The sequence below is a fragment of the Colobus angolensis genome, unplaced genomic scaffold, assembly GCF_000951035.1.
Source record: "Colobus angolensis palliatus isolate OR3802 unplaced genomic scaffold, Cang.pa_1.0 Scaffold124, whole genome shotgun sequence".
Classification (NCBI taxonomy): domain Eukaryota; kingdom Metazoa; phylum Chordata; class Mammalia; order Primates; family Cercopithecidae; genus Colobus; species Colobus angolensis.
In genome coordinates this window covers 8,972,567-8,996,239 of record NW_012113586.1, presented here as the reverse complement: position 1 = coordinate 8,996,239, position 23,673 = coordinate 8,972,567, and the positions used below count along the sequence as shown (strand labels likewise).

Sequence of the window (23,673 nt, the reverse complement as noted above, 5' to 3'; positions counted from 1 at the left end):
TTGAATCAGCATCTTCCCCTGGAGTGCGGTGGCATGATCATGGCTCACTACAACTTCAACCTCCTAGGCTCAAGGAATCCTCCCACCTTAGCCACCCAAGTAGCTGGGACTACAGGTGCATGCCACCACCCCTGGCTAATTTTTAAATTTTTTGTAGAGACAAAGTCTCACTACGTTGCCCAGGTTGGTCTCAAATTCCTGAGCTCAAGCAATCCTCCTGCCTTGGCCTCCTAAAGTGCTAGGAGTACAGCATGAGCCACTGCATCCAGCGTAGACTGCTTTTTATGTTTAAATTATGTGTCATACTTAGAAGATGAGGTGATTAAATCCTTGATAAAAGTGATGATTAAAGTTTTTGTTGTGATTTTATCTTGAGTTGCCTTTGAATAATAGAAGCTTAGTAGGAGAAAGAAGTTTGTTTACTATATTTGAGTTAATCTCTTTAGCTCAAGCTAAAATAGTATATCAAATATTCCTCTGAGTAATTTAAGTGTAGATGACCTTAGTCCACATTCTTACCCTTGCTTTTTAGGCAACAATGTACCAGACCCTGTTTTAAAGTTATCTAGGCAATATCTTAAAACCATCTTCTGTACTTTTTTCACTTACTGAATGATAAATACGTATTTTCTAGTATGTGTTTTTAGATGCCTTTAAGATAAAAGTAGGTAATATCTGAAAAAGACGAATGGGCAGTATTTTCCAATGGAAAAAGTAAGGCTTTAGAATCAGGAAGATGTATGTTTGAATCTCAGCTGGCAAATAGGAAGAATAACTATTTCTGGGACGAAAGTGAAATTTCAATGTGGTTATAAATTAAAAGTGACTAGCTTAATGTCTGGAACATAATAGACATTCAGTAAGTTTAAATTTCCCTTTCTCTTTTCCACCACAATTTAGAAAGGCTTTAAAAAATTTAAGCCAGATGGTGCTTGAGGTCCCAGCTACCTGGGAGACTGAGGCAGGAGGATCTCTTGAGTTCAGGAGTTCAAGGACAGCCCAGGCAACATAGCAAAGACCCTGTGTTTAAAAAAAGAAATTAGAACCTTTGTCACTCCATTAAGGGCAGAGGGCATGGGATAAAAGTTACTATAGATATACAAAGGGGCAGTAGGAGTTAAATACTGATAATTTTTCATTTTTTAATTAGTTCAGATATGTTATTTGTATCCCTGTATTTTAAAACAATGTAATTAACAGTGTATTATCATCAGTATTGATGACAGCTTTTAACATGACTACCTCCTTTCATAATAAATGTACTCTTAATTATGATTGTATCCTTATATTGAAAGATAATGATATACTTTACATTTATGTGTTTACCCAGAATTTTCACATAATTTCAATTAATCATTATAACTTGTGAGGTTAAGTAACATTCAAAGGAGTTTTTCCTTTAATTTTTTAATATTTCTCTTATTTTTTTCCCCAGACAGTTCAGTTTGTTCAGGGAATTTTTGTTGAAAAATATGACCCAACGATAGAAGATTCCTACAGAAAGGTAAAATGTGAAACTTGTACACACGTTTAGAAGTAGTTCCATATGATGTTAAAATTTGATCTGTACATTTGCTTTTTGAAAATAGTTTTGAGAAATGATGCAAATGTTGTGCATATGTTTTTAAAAGTTTCATCAAGACAGAATATTTCTTACAGAATACTACTTCGATATTCAGAGTTCTATGTTCTGTTACTAATTAGTGACTTGTTCCTTAATGTGAACATTTTCCAGGTGGGGAATATTGCCACATATGAAAAAATTACATAAAAATAGTAGGTGTGTTTTCAACTTACTCTTTTGTTACCAAAAGTTAAGACCACCTTTATGCTTGAAGTTACGCAGTGACTAAACATTTTTATTTTTGTTTAGTTTTATAAGTTTAAAGGTATTTCATCTTTAGACTACAAACAAATTAGAGTCTGTGTAATACTATAATTGGGTTACATGCCATACATTTGTCAAAACCCACAGAATGTACAATGCCAAAAGAAAATCCTAATGTAAACTGTGGACTCTTGGTGATAACGATATGTTCATCAGTTGTAACAAATGTACCACTCTGGTGCAGGATGTTGATAATGGAGTGAGGCTATGCATTTGTGGTGGCAGGGAGTATGTGGGAAATCTTTGCACCTTCCTCTCAGTTTTGCTGTGAAACTAAAACTGCTATAATAAATAAAGACTATTTAAAAGGGAAAAAAAATTAGGTACTTGGTCTTGACAAAAAATATTCTGTAGAAGACCAGCTAGAGTTGTGGAAATTTTTCATTATTTTATTTGTCAAATATATTGGGTGGGTTGGAGGTTATAAAAGGCTAGTAGCCAAGGATATTTTTTTAAAAGACTAAACTTTAATAGGAAAGGATTGCTTTTGAAAATGTTTTTAGAATTTACCTTAAAGAGTGCTGTAACTTTTGTTGAATTAATATGTTAGTTCATGAAGCACTACTAGCAGAGCAGTTTCATTGTCTTCAAATTGGAAACAAAATTATGCTCTAGATACATCGAGAAACTGTAGTCCTAATTGATTATTCATTGGGCATTCCCAGTTACACATTTTGCAGATTATCACACTTGTCCCATAAGTGGTGAGGGGGATGAGTTTGTGGTCTGACCAGTGGTGCCCCTCATCAATGTCTGATCTGACACAGAAGCAGAGTTTAAAATAGTCTTTAGGTTAGCACATTTATTTAGAAGACAGTGTTGCTCTACTGAAATTTCCCTTAAGTAAGTTGCTAGTTAAAGCTTTAACTGCAAAGCAAGATCTGTACCTAAAATTCTAAAGGACTAACTTGTCTTAATCCCTTCTTTATTAAAATAGTTCTCCACGCAGTTGGTAGTTGATACTTTCTTTAGACCAACCTTCTCTTCTTTTATAAGATCAGTGGGTAAATAGAACTCAGTGTATAAAATTTCACCTTTCACATAGAGCTTTTCTAGAAAAGTGCCTTAGTCTTGAGGACTGTTTTAGCTCATTGCTGTTTATTTGAGTACTCCTGTGTTTCTTTTATGTCTTAAACTCAAATTTACCATGTATTAATTTTCTGCATGTTTTAGTAAACTTTTAACAACTTGAACATGGTAAGTTGGCAAGATTTTTTTTTACCCCAAAATCTTGTGTGCGTTTTGAGCCATTTAATATTTTTGTACTTTGTTTTCTTTGGAGCTAATATAAATAGGCATATATACTTTTTTTCTGTTAGAACTATACTTGTTCATTGAAGTTTTCCTTAAATTCCAAAATATGACTTTTGCCTTTACTAAGAACAAATAAGAATCATTACAGAGGTCAGAAAATATCTAAACTCAGCATTAACCATCTTGGCTTCTGTAATATGAATAGCCTGTTCTTGAGACTGCTATTCTTTTTTGTGGTACCAAGTTTACCCCCAGCCATACAGCATACTGCTGGAGAAAGGCTTTGTATTTGTTAGTAGATACTTTGATGGAAGACAGGGGAAGAAAACAGAATGAGATTTTGATGTTACTTTTTAACTTTTTCTTTCTTTGCCCCCACAGCAAGTTGAAGTCGATTGCCAACAGTGTATGCTCGAAATCCTGGATACTGCAGGGACAGTAAGGATGTTTTCTCTTTTTTTGATAGATTTTAATTTGTGAGCAGGTTTTGTCATCTGAGTAGGTTTTGTCATCCAGATAATTCTGAGTAAAAGTAATCATTCTGATTAAGAAGAAATTCTCTGAACATAGGGATTCTTAACTTAAGTAATATGAAATCAACTGTGATGTAGTTAATGCTCACGTATCACAAAGTTCAGCTGTAATAATCTGTGTGTTGGGTTTCTTCCTACATTGAGGTAAGGATTATGCTATCAATGATTTTTTTTAATGTATTTTAAATTTAGAATTTTAGCTAATATTTGTATTTCTGTGGGTTTAAATAAGACCTTGTCTTTTGGCACCATAGTCATTAATTTTTATAATTTTTTCTTTTCACTAGCATTTTGACATCTCTAGGGGCTGGTGACAGATATATGTTTTCTGAGGAAGGCAAAAGTCTTCCTCAGAAGATTTAGGATTACTTTGAGCCTCCTTTTTCTAATCTTTAAATGAGTATAATGATGTTAGTACATCATAAGGTGTTTGTGATAAGCAAATGTGATAATAATTATAAATCATTTGGCATAATGTCTGTTACACAGTATGGAATTGTGTATTTGCTTTTATTCTTCTTATCTTCAGTAATACCATCAGCTTTATAATTTTTTATTAATAACTGATGGTTTCCAGTTATGCTGCCACACAAAATACATACATTAAGCAGTCTTTGCTTTTATTTGTTTATTTTTCTCCATACACATAGACTTGACACATTAGGCAATTCCTAGCTTTAAAATGGATGGGTTCGTCTTTTGTTTTTCTTAAGACAGGGTCTTGCTCTATCGCCTAGGCTAGGGTGTAGTGGTGCAATCATAGCTCACTGCAGTCTCCTGGGCTCAAGTAATCTTCCTGCCGCAGCCTCCTGGGTAGCTAGAACTACAGGCACGTACCATCACCCCTGGCTAATTAAAAAAAAAAAAAAAATTTTTTTTTAGAGGTAGTCTCTCTGTGTTGCCCAGACTAATCTCGAACTCCTGGCCTCAAGTGTTCTTCCTGGCTCTGCTTCTGAAAGTGCTGGGATTATAGGTGTGAGCCATGGCACCTGGCTGGCATTCTTAAATGTGATAAGTTGTTTAAAGTTCAGCACAAAGTTTTCCACTATAATTTTTATAAATGATGGAAACATTTCAGATAGTCCAAAAAAGCATGTAAGCAAATTGGAGTGATATTATACAACAATATAGTACTAATTATACTATATTTTTCCATCCTTTTTTGGGAAAATGGATCTTAACTTTTAACAGGGACCTTTGCCCTCACAGCAAGCTTCTGGTAAAGACCTTCTGAAACTACATCTTATATCAGCTGAATCAAGCTATCTCTCCCTCTCCCACCCTCCTACTCCCTAATGTTTTTAGCTTCTGAATCAGCAAAATTCCCCTTTGTTTCCAGAATCCCCAATAGCTAAAAAGAATACTTTATACTTTTTTTTTTTAAATCACATCCACAGTGTACGGGCATTCTTTCTTTTTTCTCTGTTCAAATTGTAAGATGGAAGTTCTCTATCACAGAGATCTTTACTTTGTGCTATCCAATATCGTGTCTGTCTCCCATTATAGCACTCAGCATGCTGTGTTATAAGGCCTATTTGCTTGTTTGTGTCCCCGGTGCCTTGCATAAAACCTTGCAAACAGCTGCCTAATCTTGGCTCAAAATCACTCCTTACTCTTTGAAGATTTTTGCTCTCTCACACATAGATAATTTACTACCCTGGCTTGGCCTGTCAGTTCCTTGATGCCCATCCTACCTTTAAGGCATTCATACCATGGTTTTACCCTAGACTGTGTGATTACCAGTATATAATACCTCCCTAATCTAGTTTCCAAGCTTCTTATCCTCCACTACTCACTACTTTTTTCTTTATCCATCTCACTTCCTCTTTTTGTTTTGTTTTGTTTTGTTTTGTTTTTTGTTTTGAAACAGGGTCTCTCTCTGTCACCCAGGCTGGAGTGCAGTGGTGTGAACACAGATCACTTCTGCTTCAATCTCCCAGGGTCAAGAAATCCTCCCACCATCACCTCCTAAGGAGCTGGTGCTACTGCAGGCTCACACCACCACACCTAGGTGTTTTTGTTTGTTTGTCTGTTTTTTGTAGAGACAGGGTCTCACTATGTTGTCCAAGCTGGTCTTGAACTCCTGGACTCAAGGGATCCTCCTGTCTTTGGCCTCCCAAAGTGCTGGGATAACAGGTGTGAGCCACTGTACCCAAGCCATCGCATTTCCTTTAGTGCCCTTCAACTTCATTACAACCTGTAATCCATTTATCCTAACATCTTTTTATTATCCCTTATATCTTCAGCCCCGTCTGCATATAGCTTCAGGTCCACAGTCTGTCCATCATTTATAATTCTCTTGAATCCTCAACTCCCTTGACTTTTCAGCAACCTTTGACTCAGTTTATCACTGCTTTCTAATGTAAAACCTTTATTCGTTTGGCTTCCAAGAAACAATACTTTTCAGATTTTCTCCGTCTCATTGGTTACTCCTATGTCTCCTTTCCTACTTTCTCTTTATCTTCCCCACCTCTTAATGTTGGAGGACCTCAGGGTTCAATACTTGCACTTCTCTTTTCTAACAACACTGCTTTGGAGATCTTTAGTTGCTTGGTTTTAAATACAATCTGTATCCTAATAAATACTAACTTTATAACTCTGTCTGTATTAGGCGATTTGCATTGTTGTAAAGAAATACCTGAGGCTGGATAATTTATGAAGAAAAGAGGTTTAATTGGCTCATGGTTCTGCAGGCTATACAGGCATAGCTCCAGCATCTGCTTCTGGTAAACACCTCAGGAATCTTACAATCATAGTGAAAGGCAAAGGGGAGTAGGTGTTTTACATGGCAAGAGCAAAGAGAGAGCGGGAGATGCCACACACTTTTAAACAACCAGATCTCATGAGAACTCACAATCGTGAGGATAGCACTAAGCCATTCATGAGGGATTTGCCTCCATGACCCAAACACCTCCCACAGGCCTCACCTCCAACGTTGCAGATTACATTTCAGCATAAGGTTTGGAGGTGACAAACATCCAAACAATATCCCTATCTCTCATTTCTTTTCTGAACTTCAAGCTCTTCTATTTAACTGCCTCTTCAGTATCTCTTTTTGTATGTCTAATAAGCATCTCAAACATAACATGTCCAAACTGAACTCCTGATAGCCTTTCCCTGACCTGAGTCTTTCCGTTCTTTCCCATCTCAGTAAATAGTACCCTTTTAGTTGGTTATGCCTGAAACCATGGAGTCATCTTTGACTGTATTTTTTGTTATGTTCTGTGTACATCCAAACTCTCAGAAAACCCTATTGGCTTTATCTTAAAAGGTAGGGCAACAACATTGTTAGTAGATATTTGTTGTGAATGGATGAAACTTGTAGACTGTCCTTAAGAAGGAGGTTGGCATTCTCAATAGGAGGGGACACCAACCACAGCAGTTCTGTAAGGACTTTTCTTAAATTGGATTTTCAGAACTCAGGTTGCCTGTTGCAAACCTTATCAGTGAAAAATCCAGGAAACTCCCAGTTTTTACATCTTTTCCAGAAAATACACTAGCAGCAGTGTAGGAAGCTCAGCCATATTCCTGTGGCAGACCATAGATGAATTTGAAGCTGGAGAAATGATTGAGTGGTAGCATAGCTAACTCCCTGGAATACAAGAAAGAGTATGTCAGCCAGGGTAGAACAACCAGAACTATTTTAGATGTAGTAGACAAAATAGAGGTGTAATGGTCATGGGGAGCAAGGAAGCCAAGGCAGCAACAAGCTTAAGAAACCTTGTGGATTTGTCTTTTCTGTTTAATGCATCCAAAGGTAAAAAGATCCAAAATGTGTAATTACTTAATATAAAGACCCAAGATATATACATTTTTAATATTCTACCATATGTGCTTTTAAAATAATATATATAAAACACTAAAACTTTGCTAAAATAAGATTTTGTCTTGTATTAACCTCTGTAGTTACAAATGCAGTAATGATTGTCACCAGATAAAAGGAAGTTTAAAATTAAAACAAATAATTTTAATTTGGCATGACTAAAGCTCAGTGACTAAATGTTAACAATTAGTAAATTTAACTGAAAGGTATATGTCATTGCACTATTCTCACAGGGTGGAAAATGAAAATACATGAACAAGCTCTTTTTTTTTTTTTCCCTGAGACAGAGTTTCACTCTTGTTGCCCAGGCTTGAGTGCAGTGGTATGATCTTGGCTCAGTGCAACCTCTGCTTCCTGGGTTCAAGTGATTCTCCCGCCTCAGCCTACTGAGTAGCTGGGACTACAGGCGTGCACCACTACGCCCGTCTAATTTTGTATTTTTAGTAGAGGCGGGGTTTCACCATGTTGGCCAGGCTAGTCTCTAAATCCTGACCTGGGTTAATTGATCCACCTGCCTTGGCCTTCCAAAGTGTTGGGATTACAGATGTGAGTCATTGCCCCTGACCATTAACAAGTGCTTATAAAAAGAGTTTATTGACTGTCAAGATGATAAAAATCTTGCTATGCCATGGGAATAGTAAAAGAAAGATGATAAAATCTGCTAGTAGAGATATTGATGCTGGATGATTAAGTCATAGTTCAGTATTGGGCTTATACCTCAGATTGTTAGCACCTGGGCAGTAGTTGTGTCATAAATTTGCAAATAAAATTATTTAGGATCAAAATTAAGATCTGTTTCTAAAAAATTATATACAGTTATAAATCACACAAAAGCAAATTAAAGTGGTTAAGAATTCCTTTTTAATTCTATAGTTTACTGTCATTATTTCTAGTCACCTCAGAGTTGCTGGAAACTGTGTTATGTCTTGTTTTCTGTCAGGATAGCAAGTAATAAAAAATGTAGTTGCTCACTTGTATGTATGCTGTTTTGAATTGTTCCAGTATACATTCAAAAAATCATACATTTATAATTGCATATTTTTTAATCATAGGAGCAATTTACAGCGATGAGGGATTTGTATATGAAGAATGGCCAAGGTTTTGCACTAGTATATTCTATTACAGCTCAGTCCACGTTTAATGACTTACAGGACCTGAGGGAACAGATTTTACGGGTTAAGGACACGGAAGATGTAAGTATTTTTTTTCTCTGTGAGGTGTTATGCCATCTCGCTGTGGCCAAATAAAAAAGTGCCTGTTTTCTCTATCAGTAGAGGATTTGGAAGCGATCTGCCACATGCCTGAAAGAGCCCCTGTGACCAAAAAAAAAATTTAACTTTCAAAATTAACCTCGAAATTATGTGGTGAGATGTTTAGAAAATGAGGACATGTGTAATAAAGTACTCATTGTGCTACAGGTTAAAAAGTGCAGTAGGGGAAAAAGAGGAGCCAAAGAGTACTTCATAGAAGTGGGAACTGAGTTGAGCTTTGAAAGATGGTAGTTGTGTCAGAAACAGTGTTCAAAGAACATTATTAAGATACATAGTGGTATATTTTTATTTCTAAAATTTCTTTGGCATAATTCACACATTACAATCTACCTCCCGGGCTCAAGTGATCTTCCTACCTCAACCCCCTGAGTAGTTGGGACTACAGGTATGTGCCACCCTGCCTGGCTGATTGTTTTTGAATTTTTTAGTAGAGACCAGGTCTCACTATGTTACCCAGGCTTGTCTCAGGCTCCTGAGCTTAAGAAATCCTCCTGCCTCAGCCTCCTTGGGATTACAGGCATGAACCATTGCGTCTGGACAGGATTATATTCTTAAAATAATTTAGTATATCTATGTAGTGGGATCTCTTCTTTTTTTTTTTTTTTTTTTGTCTCTTCCTTCTTTCTTCAGCTCTTCCCCTCAACATACACTTTTTGTTAGTACTTGATGAAGCTTGCAGTCCCAACTAATGCATTTCAGTTGGTGGCAGATAATTGCTTATTTATTTTTTTAAAAGGCTGAGTAATAAGTATGTTAATGTTCATTTTATGTTTTTTTCTTCCCACAGGTTCCAATGATTTTGGTTGGCAATAAATGTGACCTGGAAGATGAGCGAGTAGTTGGCAAAGAACAGGGCCAGAATTTAGCAAGACAGTGGTGTAACTGTGCCTTTTTAGAATCTTCTGCAAAGTCAAAGATCAATGTTAATGAGGTAACCTACAATTGCTGGGCAGCACAAACAAGTGCCTTTTTAGTTTGCTTTAAGTTAACAGCCAAACTTTTAAGAAAAATTTTTTATCTTTTAAGCAATCTTGATTCTATCATTTTATAGGAAACACTAATTCCTAGAAACTGTGTTTTTTAGCTTACATAAGGTCACTTTGATGGCTGTATGAGGATACTTAAATTTACCTTATTGTAAAAGAGGAAGCTAAAATGAAAGAATGTGCATAAAATCCTGCTAAGTCTCTAAGAGATATGCGATACAGTGGTGTGTAAAAATTATTACATCACCCTTATATTGTAATAATTATTTATCCAAATGCATAAAATAGGTTGTAAAGTCAAGTTGGAAAATGTTTTTCATGGATATCACAGAATTATGTTCTGAGTCTTACCTCACCTTTGGTGCATGACTCATAAGTGGGTAATCTGTGTGAGTATGGACATGTACCTGGAATTCACTCAGTCCTTTAGGCCTGATACAGCTGATGCACAAGGCTTTTGTGCGGGGCATGGGGGTGGAGTCACTGAGTTAAGCACTCTACTATCTTGAAAACATAGCTGTGGACAAGAATACTTAGCAAATAAGCTGCATGCCTGGGTGTAAAGGGCCAACAGTTTGCTAGTTTACTGGGCCCCTAAAAATTTAGTGCAATTTCCAACTGTCCCCACCAGTCAACCTTAAAAAGTTCCCTTGCTTTTTTGTTAACTTTACTATAAGCCTTTTAAAAAAAATAAAAACAAAACAGAGTGGGTGTCTTTCCTGCCCTTGCGTTTGCCGTTTGTAGCATTACAGGTAATCAGTCAGAATTCAGATCACTTAACTACATAGGTGAGAGTGGGTTAAGTTATGAATCCTCTGTTTTTGCTTGCTGTTCTCTCTGACCTGTGGTTCTGCTGGCCACTTTTTCTTGACTAATATTATGCTTAGAGACTATTATCTGACTTTTAAAAATGACAGGTTACTTTAAACACCTGGCAGGTAAAAAAAAAATTAAGCTTACTTCAGCTTCTGTATTTTACAGATAATCAAGAATGCCCAAGCTTGCTTTTTTATGTGAAACAATTTTTAACAAATACATAAAAACAGGAAATTTATAAATTTATAAGTACTCGGCAAATATTTATTGACTATTATGTGTCTGGCCCTGTGTCAGGCCCCTAGGTAATAGTCAGACAGACACTATTCCTGCCCTGAAGAAGTTTGCATCCTACTGGGGGAACGAGTCTTTCAGCAATAATTAAAGAAAAAAAGTGATTTTGATAAAGAATGTGTTAGAAGTGGTGAATGTGTTTGGCTAGCAGAACAGTGATTGAGGTCACTATCTACAAGATAATTGGCCTTAAGGGACGTGGTTCCTTGCTGTCTTTGTCCTTACCTCCATGGGACCCACCAACCAAGTTCATCAGGCTCCAGGCTCCGGTGGGGCTGGGTTGGGCCTGGGTCCAGTACATAGGACTTCTCCCTTTGGGAGCCAGAGGACAGTGTACTACATGTTTGTGAGAATCTACACGCTGTTAAACTTCCTGCACGCTATTAAACTTCCTCTGGATTAGTTTCCAATGCAGCAGAGATACTTTTTCGTAGCAGTCTTGTTAAAGCAGAGAGTTTATAAACGAGGGTTTATAAAAACAAACAGAAAAACCATAAAATGAAATGCATTAGCCATCTCAAGAATCTTTACTTTTTGGAAAACATACAAACTTTATGTTCAGTTCTTGAGTGGGGAGAATGGAGCAGATAATTTTAGTTTCTTTTAATATTTTTCTCTTTATAACCTGATAATCCAGCTACAGGATTTCTTTGATAGTTAATAGTTCCTCACACAACTTTTGCCTTGTAAATTTTTTTGTGATTTTTGAATGCCTGAATTATAGAGAGATACTTTCAAAAATTTACCTCTTGGCCTTAAATTTGAAAACAGACACAAGGACATACTACTTGGCTGAAGAGCCCCCTAATTCATTCACACATATATATATATATAAACTCTTATTCACACCACTTTGCAATGTTTTTAAAGTAGTATATGGCTGTACCAGAATCACAGTAGTCTTAATCAAGAATTAATTGTTCTTTGCTGAGGCTGGAATAGTAATTGGAATCAAGACATCCCAATTTAGGAATGGGAGAGGGATTGAGAAACTCTATTCTGTGTTCCCTTTAGATTTTTCTATAGTTCAGAGAGATGAGGAAGAACCTAGGCTGGGGCCTTTCAGCATTTCTAACCAAATATTATAGTTCGAACTTGCCCTCATCACTGAACCATCTGCTGCTGTGAGGTAGGCAATGTTTTCCAAAGAAATAATTTAGAATAATACTACAAACATTAGTTACCTTTCTGTATAGTACCAGAAACCAGAAACTGGCTAGTATGAAGAAACTGAAATAGAAACTACTTGTAATTTTTATTAACTTACTGTTTTAGTTTACTTTTATTAATTTTTTATCTTATAGCTTATGCATTGAGTGTAGGGAACTAATAAAAGCTCATTTGTGGCTTAAGCACATTGAGTTCTTGAAGTTTTCAGAGTTTTGAAACAACTTGGACTTCGGAGTTGTAAAACAGAAACTACAATTTTGTTTATAAATTCTGTTTTCAGACTTCTTTTAGAAATAAGATAACAGTTAAATGATTTAAAGAGGATGGGAGTGGGAAGAATGGAGCAGAAAGAAAAGAATTTAAATGAGTCACTTTTATAGCTTTTGGATAAATCATTCAGGTTTTTTTTCTTTTTAACAGTTAATTTAGTCTTGTAGTCTGGACCATTTAAAAAAGGAAATAGGTAATTATCATTTTAAAGAAATATAATTATTTACCATCTATCTTAAAATACATGTAGATCGATAATTTAAAAATATTTTACTCTTAAAATGTACTCAAAAGATATAAGAACAATAAAAAATAATTTGTTCACCATTCATCAGATTCACCCATTATTAAAATTTTGCCACTTGTTTACAGAAATTACACTTCTTTACCCCTAAATATTTTAGTGTATGTATCCTCAGATCAAAGACATTGTCTTACACAACCACAGCACTATGATTAGAATCCTAAAAATTGATGACACAGTCTGAGTTTGGTATATATTCAGATTTTACCTGTTGTCCCTGTGATGCTCCTTAAAGCCAGTCCATTTTTTAATATATTTCTGCAAAGAACTATTTATTCCAGGTTAGTACCAATAAGGGACTTCTGTGATACTTGTTTTTATTCCAAATCATTAGTAAGTGTTGTATTTCATAGCAAAGCTTATCTATTTCATGTTTTAATACTTTGGCATCAGAATTAAAATAATCTGCTTTTATGAGATAAGTAGCATTGTATTTTTGTCTTTGACACTGCACTTTTCATCCAAAAATGAATCCACAGGATTTATTAACATATATTATTTGGGCTGGGCGCAGTGGCTCACACCTAAAATCCTGGCACTTTGGGAGGCCAAGACAGCCAGATCACTTGACCTCAGATGTTTGAGACCAGCCTGGGCAACATTGCAAAACCCTTGTCTCTACGAAAAATACAAAAATTAGCTAGGTGTGGTGGTGCACGCCTGTAGTTCCCAGCTGTTTGGGAGGCTGAGATGGAAGGATTGCTTGAGCCTGGGAGGTGGAGGTTGCAGTGAGCCGAGATTGTGCCACAGCACTCCAGCCTGGGTGACAGAGTGAGACTGTGTCTCAAAACAAAACAAACTAATCCCCACAAATATTTGTTACTTCAAATCAAGGATTAGCAGACTTTTTCTGAATATTTTTTGCTTTAACCAAAATTAACATAAAAAAAGACAAAAATCATGTGTCTCTGCATGTGATACCTTGAAAGGGGGACAGTATCTCTTCTGTCCTATTTTAGACAAAAATGTGTAACCTGAATCTAATCACGAGAAAACCTCAGATAAGCCCAAATTGAGGGAAGTTACTAGCCTTTATTTTTCAGAAATGACAATGTCTTGAAAGGCAAAGGCCAAAGAACTGTTCCAGATTTTTAAAAACTAAAGTGAGAGGAAATAAAATGCAATGTGTGATCCTGAATGGATCTTGTCCTTGGAGGGGAAAGTTACTATAAAGTACATTATTGGGGCAATTGACACAAAATTGGAATTTGCTCTGTAGTTATACAAAATAATATGTCAATCCTTAAATGTCTTAAGTGCAATAACTATAATGTGTTTATGTAAGAGAATATCCTTGTTCTTAGGAACAGTTTAACTATTAAGGACTTAATAGTTAAGGTCTACTCTCAGATGATTCAGAAAGAGTGTGTGTGTGTGTGTGTGTGTGTGTGAAGTAAAAGTGGCAAAATGTTACTAATTGGTGAATCTGGGAAGAATATACGAAGTTGTTGGTATTATTTTTGCAACTTTTCTGTAGGTTTGGAGTTTTCACTATTTTTTACTACCAGTTCTTTTTCTTGATTTGATGTCGAATATCTAGGAGCAAGGGCATTTCCTTCATTATAAATAGGTAAGTCCTGCTTTTTACCCTGATTGAAAGTCAGAGCCTTCTAACAAATCTGACTTTCAAAGAAAGAAGCAGAATACATATCTAAGACCAGAATAGTACCTACCAGAATTGTTTTGTGGAACAAAGTCTCAAAAGTTGGTCGAGTAAGTACTTTTTTTCTTGTTTTTACTTAGATATTTTATGACCTGGTCAGACAGATAAATAGGAAAACACCAGTGGAAAAGAAGAAGCCTAAAAAGAAATCATGTCTGCTGCTCTAGGCCCATAGTCAGCAGCAGCTCTGAGCCAGGTAAGATGCTAAAAGCAGAACAAGTGCCTTTCTCATCTTCTTATTTTGGCGTTTTCCAGACTTTAGCTACTTCCCATTTCATCTGTTATGGTATTCCTAAGCGTCTGTAACTTATAAATGTGATACATAACTTGTAGGTACAATCATCTTTTGGATAACTTGCCCTGTCCCCTTGAGATTCTAAGCTCTCTGACAGCAAGGACCATGTCTGTTTTTCCTTGCCACTGTGTCCCCAGTGCCTGATACAGAGTTGGGTATTAAAAAATAGTGGTTGAATGAATAGAACGCCTTCCTAGATGACTCCCAAATTCATTCTGAATTGAAGTGAAACAGTAGTTGCTCTGAAATAAAAAGATGTAAGTGCACATTTGGTGAATTATCCCAAAGTGAACACACCCATATATAACAACAGGAGTCTCCCTGTCTCCCTTCCCCAAATTAAATTAAAACTCTGCCCTGATTTCTAACTCCATGGATTAGTTTTGCCTCTCTTTGAACTTTACGTAAACAAAAACGTAGTGTATTTTTCTGTGTCTGGCTTCTTACACCTCCAAAATATGTTTTTGAGAATTATTTATGTTAAATGTAGCAATAGTTTATTTTTATTGCATGACAGTACTGGAAGTGTGTTTCTGTATTCTGCTGTTGGTGTTCATTTGAGTTCTTTCTTTGAGGGAATTAGTATGAATAATTCTGTGCACATTCCTATATGTCTTTGTGCACATGTACATGCATTTCTGTTGGGTATATATCTAGGAATGGAATGGCCAGATCATATGCTATACATATGGACGGCTATAGTAGATACTGCTAAAAAGATTTTCAAAGTGGTTGTACCAGTTTACACACCCTCCAACGGTTTTTGAGTTCTACATCATCCCCAAAATTGATATTGTCAGTCTTTTAAACTTGACCCATTCCAGGGGATATATCAGTGTAATTTTGGTAGTCATTTCCCTCTCTGGTATGCATCAGCTTCTTTCAAATAAAGGTTTTCTATTTAGGCTTCTAACTATTAGTTGACTTTACCATTGTAGTTTCCACTAAATGACCCCATTGGAAAGAAATTTATGACAGCATTTAAGCTGACTATCAAGTGAGAGACCAGGATCTGTGGGGACTGTTTTCTTTAATTTGTATTTGTATTTAAATCCCCTGAATGTTTCTACTTCATCAGTTCTATAAATAATACCATAAAATATTATTTTCATGGAATGGATGTATTACGTAATTTGATGCTTATTACATGATTATTACTAAACTTGGTCTCCAGTCGGAGTAAACTGGTCCCACTGGAGAGTTGGTTACACTAACTCTTGTAAGTCTCTTGGGTCCATTTAGTAGATTATCCGTTAAGAGCTCCCTATTGGCCGGGTGCAGTGGCTCAAGCCTGTAATCCCAGCACTTTGGGAGGCCGAGACAGGCAGATCACGAGGTCAGGAGATCAAGACTATCCTGGCTAAGATGGTGAAACCCCGTCTCTACTAAAAATACAAAAAACTAGCCGGGCGAGGTGGCGGGTGCCTGTAGTCCCAGCTACACGGGAGGCTGAGGCAGGAGAATGGCGTGAACCCGGGAGGCGGAGCTTGCAGTGAGCTGAGATCCGGCCACTGCACTCCAGCCCGGGCAACAGACCGAGACTCCGTCTCAAAAAAAAAAAACAGCTCCCTATTAACTAATATGTGCTTCCTTAGAGATATGAATCTTTCTCTTAAGGGAAACATCTGAGTAATTATAGCTCCGTTTTTAAATGAAGGTACATAGGACAAATGGGCAGAAAGGAGAAAAGGACCTGGGGATTATCTCCAGTAGTCAGATTTAGGAAAGACAGCATCTGGATAATGTTTGCTTTAGGCTTTTAGTGAAATCTTAGTTCAATAACTTTTTTTCTTTTTTTGAGACAGAGTCTCACCCTGTCACCCAGGCTGGAGTGCAGTGGTGCAATCTCTGCTCACTGCAACCTCCGCATCCTGGGTTCAAGCGATTCTCCTGCCTCAACCTCCCGAGTAGCTGGGACTTCACCATGCCCAGCTAATTTTTGTAGTTTTAGTAGAGATGGGGTTTTACCACATTGGCCAGGCTGGTCTCAAACTCCTGACCTCAGGTGATCCGATCCACAGTGCCTGGCCTTGATTCAGTAACTTTAAATTATCAGTTCTCTGAAAGTGATTATTAAGATTACTGGTGTATGTGTTTGTTTAGGTAAGGGTGCAAAGATAGAGAAAATGAAGACTCCAGTTCCAGTTCTTAAATACTATGTTACTTAACTCTCTTATAGTTGACTGACTCATTGACAGCTCATTACTATGGCTGGCCCTAGGTTAATTTCCAGTTCTCACAAAATATCCTTTTAGCTTTTGTTAAAGGAAAAGGTGCCATCTCCTGGGCTATTATGATTTTTAAAATTCATTTATACACACCCAACAACGTGACAGTCCCTTGTGAGTTTTACCTTAGAGAAGATAAATATTGACCTAGATCTAGAATAAGACTTTAGTCCTGCGTGCATAAATTCTTAGACTGTGATGTGTAATAAAGTTGACTTAATAAGTCATCCAAGATCTCTGTGGATGTTTGATAATACCAAATAATAGGTGACTTAGCAATCAGACTACTTTACATCCATTTTACTGTGATTATAGACTTGAAGTGCCATGTTGTTCCTGTACTTTTAAAAGTACTGAGATACAGGATAGATTTAAATAGAAATTATAAACGTTTTTAGTAAGAGTACTTGAACCCTGAGGGCAGCTTATCTAGTCCATAGCCTTTAGGCAAAATTGTATTGAATCATGTTAATCTCTTTTTTATATGTCCCAGTTTTAAAGACATCCGAGAGAAATTCATCATCCGGATTCTTCCTTTTACCTAATTCTTGTCTGTTGACAATAAGACTAACTTTGATTCTTCTGCCCTTGACTATGGGGATTAGCTCTTTCTGTATCATCCCTTGCCTTAACCTGTATTAAAAATGGTAATTCTAATATATAATCATAAAATGCTTGAATAAAGAATGTCTTATGGAAAGTTTATGGAGGCAGGTGTCCTTTAGTAAAAAAGGAAACTAAAAATAAGATGGTAATAGAAAAATATCATTGTTTTCCTCTGCACAGACAGGATTGTCAGATGTAATGGGAAACACTAAATATAATTGAGTGTAACTAAGTATAACTGAGGATAATTCAAGTTGATCAGTTATGGACTCCTCTCTTGTGAACTTCTATTTTTGATTTTTTAAAACATTTTTTAAGGGAATTTACAATAACACTGTTACTGTAGCTGTTTAGCATAATTTAGTTCTCAAGGTAAAATCGCTGAAATCACTTTATTTTATTGGATACCTGCTTGTTTAGTACCATTTTCTGACATCAAGAGATTAACCATACATGTATGTATATCTGTATATCCCATGTCTTAGATTACAGGAATGAAGAACTGTTGCCTAATTGGAAAGTGCCAGCATTCCAGACTTCAAAAAAAAAAAAAAAAAAAAATTCTGAAGAGGCTTCTCCTGTTTTATATATTATGTGAAGAATTTAGATCTTATATTGGTTTGCACAAGTTCCCTGGAGAAAAAAATTGCTCTGTGTATATCTCTTGGAAAATAAGACAATAGTATTTCTCCTTTGCAATAGCAGTTATAACAGATGTGAAAATATACTTGACTCTAATATGATTATACAAAAGAGCATGGATGCATTTCAAATGTTAGATATTGCTACTATAATCAAATGATTTCATATTGACCTTTTTATCATGATTCCTCCCTATCAAGCACTAAAAAGTTGAACCATTATACTTTATATCTGTAATGATATTGATTATGAAATGTCCCCTCAAACTCATTGCAGCAGATAACTTTTTTGAGTCATTGACTTCATTTTATATTTAAAAAATTATGGAATATCATCTGTCATTATATTCTAATTAAAATTGTGCATAATGCTTTGGAAAAAATGGGTCTTTTATAGGAAAAAAAACTGGGATAACTGATTTCTATGGCTTTCAAAGCTAAAATATATAATATACTAAACCAACTCTAATATTGCTTCTTGTGTTTTACTGTCAGATTAAATTACAGCTTTTATGGATGATTAAATTTTAGTACATTTTCATTTGGTTTGTGTGTTTTTGTTATTGTTTATAGATTTAAGGCCTTTATTTTATAATGACCACATTGTTTTAAATGCGACAGTAGCGCCTTGCTGCCTAGTATCTGCAGAACACTGGCTTTAAACTATACTAAGTAACTGGTGATTTCTCTAGGAACAGACCTCGCACTTTCTGTTCTAAATATATTTATTCCTACTATACAGTAAAATACATCAGATAACATAGAATAGTTTTGTATATTCTCTCTTGATCTTAAAGATTGTATCTTATTGAATAAAAATCCCACTGTATATTATTTTTATATGTAAAAAGATTAAGTTTAATACTGTATCAGGGTTTAACTTTTACTATTTCAGATCTTCCACAGCTTGTAATTTCATCAAGGGAATCCTTTTGCATTGTTAATTTGTTGGGTGTGAGTCCACCAATGAAGTGTTATGTGAAAAATTTCAAACTTGCTTTATAATAGATTGAATAATTTGAGAGAAATGAGGGAAAGTTAAAACACATAAAAGGAGTGTGTTACTTTTGCTTAAACTACTTATGAAATAGTATGGTAGTAGTAATATGAAAGAAATTGCTAAGTTAAAATTTTAGCTTCCTGTATAGTGGTGCTTTTTCTTTTCCTTCCCAGTTATTTTTCTCTTTACAAAAGATAGGACTTAAGTAAGACATGGACCCAGGGTGATACTGCTTGTAATCTCTATAAAGAGACGTAGAACAAAAAGCTTGTTAGCCTATTAAGTTCTGGAAAAGGAAAGAAACACAAGCTTAGGAAACCCTGTGCCTTGTCCTCGAATATTAAGGAGGAGACCAGTCCTAGAAGTCTAAGTAATTGCTCAGGGATCTCTAGATACTGTCTCTTTGCAACTAGGTATGAAGAAGTGTTCATGCCTTGCTGAGATTTTCCAGGCATGTGGTCAGCCTGTCACTTACTAAATTGAAATTTTAAAATCAGGTTTCAAATGTTAAGCTCTGACCAACCTGAGAAAATGTTAAAGTATTGTTTTTAAAAAAATGAAAATTTGTTTTTGTTTTTGTTTTTAGTTTTGAATACACTTAGTTACCTAACATTTCCCTTCTACTCATCCAATTATGCATATGTCTGGGATTGAGGGGCCAAAACTATAGTGAACTTTAATGAAGCATTAGGGCCAGTTGTCAGGTCAGGGTGGCATCTTTTATTTTAAAGTCCTCTAAAGTCATTCTGCTTTAAAACACCCCTCAAACATTTCTTTAAACTTAAGATCATAGACAGACATCTCATCAACCAGTAAAACTTTCTAAATACTACCTTGTCATATCTATTGTGTATTTAACAGATTAAATAGAAGTCATTTAATAAGACTCCAAGTCTCAGTCTGCTTGACTAGTAGCATAAACTCAGTATCTTCTATTTTAGAATGTGGTGGAGAAAGATGATAATTAGATTCCTTTGTCACATCTCATACAGTCTACTTGGGTTAAAGGTGGAACTTTCAAGAAAAATGCCTTTCTTGCACACGGTGGTATTCAGAGCAGAACCAGCTGAAGTCAGATATGCAAGGAAGTCTGAGCAAGATGAAAAGTATCCTGATAGAAAGTGAAATAGGTGTGTTTTTTTATTGTCCTAATGTGAACTCCTTAGTCTTGGTTCCAAAGGGAAGGGTACCTGAAAATAAATGTATTTTTATAGCTGAAAAAAGAGTTTCTAGGATATTGTATGAATGTCAAATGATAAATATCTAGAAACTGATTTCGTATTAGTATGTGTGACTATTTAAAGTATAATGACTTTGGTTATATGAGTGACACAGAATTAAGGAGGCTTGATGCCATAGTACATCGTTTGCTTGGTATCCCTGAACCGTCTACTTTTAGAAATGAACAGTAAATACACAATCCAGCTGTAATCTTACCCTCCACCAGGGGGAGCATCAACATCGGTTAATACTTTTTTTTTTTTTTTTTTTTTTGAGACAGAGTCTTGCCTTGTCGCCCAGGCTAGAGTGCAATGGCTCAGTCTCTGCTCACTGCAACCTCTGCCTCCTGGGTTCAAACTATTCTCCAGCCTCAGTCTTCCAAGTAGCTGGGATTACAGGCACCCGCCACCACGCCCAGCTAATTTTTGTAGTTTTGGTAGAGACAGGGTTTCATCATATTGGCCAGCCTGGTCTTGAACTCCTGACTTCGTGATCCGCTCCCCGCCCCCCCCCAGCCTCCCAAAGTGTTGGGATGACAGGCGTGAGCCACCGTGCCTGGCCCAGTTAATATTTTCATAAGCATTGAAGTAACTAAGTCCTAGTACATAAACACTGTGTGGTTCACAAAGAGGCATAGAGACACTCAAGAGTTTACAATCTATATGGGCAGGGAAGATACTACAGTTCATCAAAGATATGAGTAACACCATAGTTTTCTGAACTGTGGTTACATGGGTAATTATCTTAAGAACTTTTGGTGAAATATGGATGTGTGTGTTACTCTCTTCTCCCTACAATTATGAACTAACCTGTGTTTGGCACCTTGATTTGCCATCATAAATGGCCACCATTTACTCCTCACTGAAGTAATCCTCTTCTTTGAGGTTATAATGTACTTGGAAAGTTAATACTTAGAGAAAATACTGATCTTTATTACCAACTTTATTAAAACAGGCTTGGAACATTTTTCTCCATAGAAGAATAGTAATAAGACATTCTACATTTCCTGGACATGGCCAGTTTAAAATATTTTGCCCCATTACCCTCGTAGATACACATGTATTTGTCAGTTTATGTGCCTCAGCTTTGTCTTAGGGACTGCGGGACAGAAAGAGAAATAAGGAATACCTTGGTATTTTCCTTTGTAAGCAATCACAGCAGAATGCTAGAAAACATAAAATATACTCTTATAAATTGTATGTGTGTTGAAACCAAAGTGTAAAGAAATTGTCAGGTATTTGGAGGAGGAAAATAATTTGTAAATAAGCTTTTTAAGAATTTGGATTTTGTACTTATTTAAGGTGCTAAATATGTGTTAAAATATCCCCTCTTGAATCAGCTCCAGGCTTAAAAGGGCAGAGCGGTTTGGATTCTTGTCCAGGGTCTGGAAAGAGCTCATCTTGCCGAGAGGGAAATGAATGTGAGCTTTGAGGCAGTCTAACCACCCAGCTTTTAGTATTCATGTTCCCCAAAATGTAAAAACTGTAAGTTATTCTTGAAAATGTAGTCCAGAAATTACTTCGATCATGGATTTTACTGCAGTTTCATCTTGGGTTTGTTGAATGTGCAGTCCATTTATTGCCCTGTCTTGCTTAAATATTCTTGTTGAGAACAGCTGGAGGCTTTGACTGGGTTCCTAGTTCTGTTTTCTGGGAAGGCAACATGGGTTCTGTTTTGTAGACATTAATGAGCTTTAAACGGGAATTGGGGGATCTATGTTCTTTGGGCACGCTGAGAAGCAGCCTCCTGTAGTTCTAGGCCCAAGGTGTGACATACATTTCCCACTAATTGCTTCTCTCAAGAAGCAAGAGATTGGCTGTTCCTCTTGAGGAAAAACCTTAATAAACCTTCCCATTTTAAACAGTGGTGTGACTCTTATTTTGAGCTGTTGTTTTCAATGAATTTTTTTAAAGCTTAACCATGTTCAGATTTTTGTGCTAAATGTTGTAGGACATGCAAATCAGAACAGGACATGATCTTATGGGCCCTACCAACAAATATTCATTGCACTTCTGCTGTATGGCAAGTGCTGATCTGCATGCTGGGGAAGCAACAGTGAACAGTACAGACTCGGATCCCTTTCCTCATGGAGTTTTTATCTTTAGAAAAGGGTCAAAGACAACTGTTGTGTAATGATAAGTGCTTTGAAGAATTAAGTGGTGTAAAGGGGCAAGAGTACTGGGCAGAGGGAATGTGGTGGTAGTAGTTTAATATCTCACTGAGGCTGATATTTAAGTGTTCAAAGTGAGCAGCCCATGCAACTGCCTGGGGGAAAGAAGGATTTTCCATTCCTTAGGGAAAGGATCTGTGCCAGTGCCATGAGGTGGACATGTGCCTGGTGTGTTGAAGACTAACAAGGAGGTCAGTATGGATGGAGCAAAGTGAGCAAGTGGGAGAAGAGTAGTAAAAGAGAGGTAATGGGATTGAGTAGGGGGAAATTTCCCACAGCATTTACTCTGTTGAGTCCATGGAAAGGATTTCAGCAAAGGGGATAATGTGATCAACCATAATACGCCATCAGGGTGCTCTGTTGAGCTGTGAATAACCCGTATGAGGACAAACATGAAGCCTGATACCACTTAGAAGACGGAATCATGTGAGGAACGGTGATTTGGACCATAGTGGTAGCAGTGGAGTGGCTATATTCTAGGTGTATTTTGCAAGTGGAGCCAACAGGATTTACTGACACGTAAGAGTACAATAGGAGACAAGGAAGAATTCAAGATTTGGGCCAATAATCAAGTGAAGATTATGACAGGAGCAGATTGGAAGGAGAATGAGGAATGGGCAGGAGTTCCATTTTGAACCTACTATGTGTAAGAAGTGTGTCATGTTCTAGAGATTTATAGTAGGCAGTAGACAGTTGAATACGAGTCGAATTTAGCAGAAGCAGTCTGGAGAGAACATTCGATATTTTAAAACATGAAGCTATATAGGATCGCTAGGGTTGTGTGTGGATAGAAAAGAGGTCCCTGAGGAATTCTATCAAGAGGTTGAGGATGGAGAGGAATTAGCAGAGAAAAACATGGAGGGCACTGGTGACTTTGATGGACTGTCAGTGGAATGGTTGGGGACAGTGTCTGGAGTAGACAGGAAAAGGGAAGAAAAACATTGGAGACATCAACCATGGATTGCCCTATTAAGATGGGTGAAACAGTGCATATTTCTGTGCTAAGGGGGATGACCCATTGAGAAGGAAAACAGTAAGCTAAATGGGTGGAGTCTAGTATCAAAGTAAAGACGCTGACTCAGGAGTATAGGTGGGCATAGTTGCAGGAGGGAAAATGGTATATAGGTATAGAGAAGGTCTCAAGGAAAGTAGTATGAGATGGGACAGATGTTTTCTGTTCTGGGAGAAATTCCTCAGAGGGGCGTTTGAAGTAGGTCTTTAAGAAAGGGTGGGATTTTCA

At 36.6% G+C, this 23,673-nt stretch overlaps 1 protein-coding gene across 2 annotated transcripts in view; it reads left to right on the top strand.

Annotated features, from left to right (window-relative positions):
• Positions 1 to 19,654, top strand: part of RAP1A (RAP1A, member of RAS oncogene family) — a 22,733-nt gene extending 3,079 nt beyond the window's left edge. For both annotated transcript variants that reach the window (XM_011933177.1, XM_011933178.1), the window contains exons 2-7: positions 1,436 to 1,504; positions 3,524 to 3,580; positions 8,551 to 8,691; positions 9,557 to 9,700; positions 14,353 to 14,468; positions 17,887 to 19,654. In XM_011933177.1, coding sequence (XP_011788567.1) covers positions 1,436 to 1,504; positions 3,524 to 3,580; positions 8,551 to 8,691; positions 9,557 to 9,700; positions 14,353 to 14,439 — 498 coding nt within the window. In that variant the 3' untranslated portion in view covers positions 14,440 to 14,468; positions 17,887 to 19,654. The remainder of the gene's footprint in view (positions 1 to 1,435; positions 1,505 to 3,523; positions 3,581 to 8,550; positions 8,692 to 9,556; positions 9,701 to 14,352; positions 14,469 to 17,886) is intronic.
• The last annotated feature ends 4,019 nt before the right edge of the window (positions 19,655 to 23,673 follow it).